Source organism: Hordeum vulgare, chromosome 4H, assembly GCF_904849725.1.
Source record: "Hordeum vulgare subsp. vulgare chromosome 4H, MorexV3_pseudomolecules_assembly, whole genome shotgun sequence".
In the NCBI taxonomy this organism is placed as follows: domain Eukaryota; kingdom Viridiplantae; phylum Streptophyta; class Magnoliopsida; order Poales; family Poaceae; genus Hordeum; species Hordeum vulgare.
In genome coordinates, this window is record NC_058521.1 from 414,061,609 (window position 1) to 414,067,350 (window position 5,742).

At 49.1% G+C, this 5,742-nt stretch overlaps 1 protein-coding gene across 1 annotated transcript; it reads right to left on the minus strand.

The window, feature by feature from the left end:
• Window positions 1-1,999: 1,999 nt before the first annotated feature.
• LOC123446533 (serine/arginine repetitive matrix protein 1-like) lies at window positions 2,000-4,307 on the minus strand. The gene is made up of 2 exons (XM_045123108.1): window positions 3,245-4,307; window positions 2,000-3,010 (listed from the first exon to the last, which is right to left on the minus strand). Exons 1-2 carry the CDS (start codon window positions 4,113-4,115, stop codon window positions 2,622-2,624), a joined length of 1,260 nt encoding a protein of 419 aa, XP_044979043.1. The 5' UTR covers window positions 4,116-4,307; the 3' UTR covers window positions 2,000-2,621.
• Window positions 4,308-5,742: the final 1,435 nt, after the last annotated feature.

Sequence of the window (5,742 nt, forward strand, 5' to 3'; positions counted from 1 at the left end):
AACCAAAACCCAAAGTGATTGAGCATCATTGAAGAGATTGTTCTTGTGTGGAACCGACGTTTGTTACCTTTGCGGATTGTGCATCCTCCAGACGGTTAGGCGTCAATGGTCTAGAGCATCCAGCAGTCAATTGTGGATCGTCGAGTGACCGAGTTTGTGAGGGTTTGGAAGTCTGCCCTCAAGACTTACCACGAGTGTTGGGCAAGGACTGTGTGTCCTTAGCTCAAGGAGAATACCGTAGGGACTGTGTGTTTCGGGACTATGTGTCCTTTGGTTTGAATACCAAGCTGCTCCAAACCAGATGTACAACTGGCACAGCAGTTGGAACTGGGTCATCAAACCACTGTCTTCATCGAGCTACGAGTTCTATTTCCTCAACTCTTTCATTTCCTCAATTGCATGTTGATGACTTTGATCTGCACCGTCTGAAGTATTTGGCTGAAGCTTTTCTCTGAAATCCTCACCTCAAATTCTTCACTTGAGTAATTCATCACCTGCTTATCCTATTCAGCGACCTGTGCAAACCGAACGCTACAACTTACTCCGAGGACTAAGTTATTGTCGCGCTTGCATCACAGTTTGAGTACTTATTCCGCTGCACTCAGTTCATGACTGAGGACTTTCCTCACTAGGAATTTCCTCTATGATGAACTCGTAAAAATCGCCTATTCACCCTCCCTCTAGTTGATATAACGCACTTTCAATAGTCTGTAGCGGTAGGATGTGTTATCCTAGCTCTACAGGCTATGGTCATAGGGACCTGCATGCAATTATCATTTTATTATAATTGCATGCATGTCCCTACTGCCATAGACTATGGTGGTAGGATCTTTTTTCGCGTCGAATAGGCGTGACGGTGTAAGTAAGTCATACTGCCAAAGGTCTTGACGATAGGATGTGTTATCCTACCGCCAAAGACAACGATGGTAGAAACGGAATGAGATCCAACAGAACTTTTACACATAAGGTCAAATCGTGCTAAACCGATGCCAAAGGGTCAAAACAATGAATTTATCCACCCTGTGCTGCATGCGTGTTCACTTGATCCCAAACATGCTTCACGGCCTTGGAGGGATGGAGGACGATCAACAAGAAGGCACTATAATATATTTTTGATTTTTTTCAAGGGAATGATAAAACCGACGACCTAGACGGGATAGAAGGCGAGAAAGAAGAAGCGGTTATTTAATTTGGCTCTAGGGAGCACATGCTCCCACGTGTTAGAAATGAATTTTACAAATGTCAACAAATAAAAAATAGATTAGATGTGTTCATCGTCACACTTAAATGCTACGTACAAATTTTTAGGAGAAATACTTTCGCATTTTGACTTGTGCAGAAAAAAAGAATGCCAAATGTTACCTTCAAATGCTACACTATTTTTTTTCACCGACGAAGCACCGATATCCTATATGGCATGCAAACGGTCAAACACAATTGGTACACTAACATGAACATCTACAAAAATTAACAGAACTTTTAAATTTTATTTTCTATTTATTTTGATTTTACTGTTCGTTAGGGAGCATATGCTCCTAGAGCCAAAAATCCTCGTCCAAAAGGAAGGCACTGCTATATATTTTGAAAAACGAGAATTAGTTAGCCGGTATTAATCAGTATCTTCTATTCTTAAATAGCTAGAACCCACTATCCAATTTTCTTCTCCATGCAACAATGTCACATCATCAAGTCATGCATGTAGTCATAAGTTACTTTTTTCATTAATCTCTTCATGCAAAACATACCCTCATGCATGAATATTTTATAGGTAATTAAGCAAGCCATTTTTATAATGGTTTTTTGTATTAACATTAGTTTTTTAACATTTACCCATATGTTTTTTTAATAAGTTTTCCACATTAACGCGCGGGGCATCGTCTAACAAAAATGATGTAAATGGTCACAACGGTCAACATTAACTCTCAAAAATCCAATTTTTTTTTTGTACTACTCTAGTGCTTCCTCTGTTTCTAAATGTAAACATTTTTAGAGATTTTAATACATGCAACATACGGAGCAATATAATTTTTTTAAAATATTCTACTACAGACTATATATGAAGTAAATTGAATGTACACTTGAAAATGATGGAGTCTATACATCTTTATGTAGTCCAAATTAAATATCCAAAAAATAATATTTAGAGACGGAGGGGCTACTTAGTACTACTATACCACTAAATGATGGAGTGCTACTTGTAAATTTCCATGGGCTACTAAGTACTACTATACCACCAAATGATGGAGTGCTACTTGTAAATTTCCATGGAGCTGGAAATGCATTCTTTTCTACTCGTATCTGGTATGCAAGCTTAACTCAACGACTTGTGTTCGTGTCCTTGTGGGCGCGCAGCCGCGGTGGAGCCGACCTCATGATCGCAAAGCAGAGTCAGTTTCACTGTGCTCACTTCATGAGCTCCCACATTCTAAAGCGACGCGTCACTTTATTGCCCTCACCAACAACGGCGCCACAGCGTATCCGATCTTTCAATACCACCACCACCACCAACATCATGGGGTCGTCAGTCACCGACATCCATCCCTTGGACTACGTACTGCGTGACTTGCTCCACTCGTACTACGTACGTACGAATAAAGCCAGAGCAGAGCACGCGAAATCGCTCAGAAACAGAGCCTCTTCCGGCACATGGCACCGCCGCCGTGGTGGTGACCGTGGCCAAACGGCCCCTCGGAGTGCGCAAGCAGCTCCGTCACGACGTCCAAGACGAGTTCCTGCATGATGGCCCGCTCCAGCGCGGCGCCAACGAGGCCGGCCTCCCACCGCTCCTCGCCGGCGCTCTCCCCCCACACCTCCCCTACGCTTTCCACCATCGCTCGGCTCCGCTCTTCGCCCTGGAGCCCCCACCGTCTCCGATGCTGCCAGCCCTTCGCCTCGGCTGCTGACGGCGTCCACCGCGGCATTCCCTCGACAGCCGCCACCGTCGCAGGGTGGTGATGCATGGCCATGGCGTGCAGCTCGTTGCAGTATTGCTTGATCTTGCAGTAGTCCCCTGCATAAACGAGACGAGAAACCACACGTGTTACCGTGAAGCCTGCCGCATATTTTTCCATGACAATTGACAAATTTGATGTGGCACGTAAACCCCTATAAACTTAAACTTCATTAATCTGGTGGAAACTAAGACGGTGCAGATCGGAGTAGTATAAAATGCGTGCATGTATATGTGAGTTATATGGAAAACTGTGTATCAGATCGACAGAGAATCTGAGATACCACCACGTACCGGAGAAAACAAGTGTTCGGGACGGCTTCACGATCTTGGATCGTACTATGAGCGCATCGTTACTGGAACGGGTAATCTCGGGCTTGCTGTCTGCATCGAGATGTGTGCATGGAGACGACCGCTTCCTGCATGGAAATCTCGGTGAGGTGATGGCGTCCAGCACCGAGTCCGGGCTGGGATGCTGTGCCACCGCCCGCGGCGAGCCGTCCATCCACTTGCCCCCTTTGCCTTCCCCTGCTGGAGCCGGCGAGACGTCGGATGCAGCGGCCGACCGCAGCTCGGCAGCCCGGACGGCCGCGATGATCCGCCGCAGTGTCTGGAGGTCGTCATCGCATTTCTCCAGCGCGCCCAGCAGCTTGCGCCGCTTCTCCGCGGCCATCTCTGGTGGCGGGGGAGGAGGAGGGCGGGTCGGCAGCGGTCGTGGCCGCGGGGTCGTGGCGGGGGAAGCCGGCGCGGACTCCTCCAGGCCCATTAGGCGTGCGACGATAGCTGGCGGCGGCGGCCTGGGGCTGTCACAGCTCGCCCGGCGGTACTCCGGAGCGATCGTCGGGCTCCGAGGCGCTTCGCATGAACGCCGCCGTCGGACGGCTGTCGGCGTCTGTGGCTTCTCTGGGGCCTGCGTTGGTGACAGCGACGCTCCCGGCTTCTTCACGGGCGGTGGAGACGGCGACGCTCCCGGCTTCTTCATGGGCGGTGGAGACGGCGGCGGTAGGGAGGCCTCGAGCGTGGCGTTCTTGGCTGTCAGGCGCTTCCGGTGGCGATGGTACGGGGAGAGCAGGCGGAGAAGGCCAGCCATGCACCCCATGCTTCGCCGGGGCGCCGTGGCGGCTGTGGACGAGGCCCGGCGTTGGGCGGACTCCGTCGGCTGCATCGCGTCTTGACTCTTGACTCGTCGGTGTCGGAGGCGAGAGAGGTACAACTAGCTACACTGGCCCCGCGTGCTGTGTTAGCGTGGGTGGCATTATAATTGGCCAAGAGGACGCGCGCAATGACTGCGTCACCCCCGGCGCCCACAGCCTGGGCCCTAATAATAGGAAGGGTATTTTAGGTTATTCATTCCTCAGCTCGAGCTTTTGTTAGCAGAGGGGTGCGGGACAAAAGCTGGAGGAGCGCTGAGAACGCGAGAGGAGTACGTACACGAGCTAAACTGCACTATGCAGTAGTGGAAGCCTAGCTAGCTCAGCCACCTTGCTCGGGAGCAGGCGGGCAGCATGCTGCAGCAAGCAGTGAGTAATTAACCTGACATTAATATAAACGGCAGGCAAGTACGGTGGTGTGTCACAGAGTGGGGTAGAACTAGCCTAAGCCGGGTGGTGTGGTGTGGGGATTAACGAACAATAGTCTGGATGATTATGCATCTCGAGGGAACTTGGCAATGATAATTGCCTGAGCAGGATTTTGGTCGGTGAATTTTGGGGCGTGTGGTGCTCTGCTCTGCTCTGCTGGGCAGAAGCATCACATGGTAAAAAGGGAGAATATCGAGTTTTCCAGCATCATCATGAGACATGCAGCTCTGCAATTGTTTTTCCTCCCGTTGCTTTAGCTTCAAGTTTACACCTCCGGCCTGTAAATATACTAAAGTCTCAAGATACGACTCGGTGCCGGCTGGCCTCTATGGATCAAGACCTAAAGCTTTCCACATGACGGGTGCGTGTACATCAATTTTCCTCTTCTTTCTGCTTGTTGCTGCTACCAGAAACAATGGCTTTGGAAGCGTAAGAAATGTTAAGTTTAACCATTTCCACTCTCCTCTGGGATATGCGTGCGTTCTGCACTAATTCAACCTTATGCTGGTTTACAAATGGATCAACCGTTCTACTTCAATTATGTGTTATTGTTTTAGGGTTTAGTTAAGCGAGAGAAGAGAAGGAAAGAGTATGCGGCGGCATGGTTAGACATGAAAGCATGAAAGAATCGAGAGGAGAAATGCACAGCACATAGTGTGAGAGTGGGTAGAAAGCAAAAGAGGCCATGCATGCAGGAAAGAAAAGAAAAGAAAAGGCTCCAGCTCTATCGATCCGTCCATCGCTACGAGGTGGAGGTCTGAACGGATCCTAAGCTCTTTTGTACCTTGGGAGACACCACCACGTGGCGCCACACTGGCACCCTGTGCACACGCAGTAGCTCTATGCTCGACACACTAGTCTACCGCTGTGCCAGCACTAGTAGTACGAGTGCTACTCACTCATTCCCCTCTGTCCGCCTCGTCTTTCTATCACATGTGCGGGCCGCGGCGCGTCTGAAATCTGAATAACTTGAAGCTGAGATGAGGACCGTGGGGATCTTGATAAAATATATCCAGCCGATCGAAGCTACTACGGTACTAGCGTAGGAGTACTATATCTATATCTATAGAAAGCAAGCAGCAACGGTGCGACCGCGCGCGCGGGAGGAGGACGATTTCACTGTTACGTCTCCTTTTAGCATAGTTTAGTTCAATTTGACTCGTTCTTTATTTTCTTAGATCCGATCATTTTTCTACCGTCGCTCTCTACGAT

What these genes read in the sequence shown, in the direction of transcription:
- LOC123446533 (XM_045123108.1), bottom strand. Translation starts at nt 4,115, where the DNA reads ATGCAGCCGACGGAGTCCGCCCAACGCCGGGCCTCGTCCACAGCCGCC. An exon ending in CCGAACACTTGTTTTCTCCG is followed by an intron (nt 3,011 to 3,244) that starts GTACGTGGTGGT and finishes TCGTTTATGCAG; the next exon opens with GGGACTACTGCAAGATCAAG.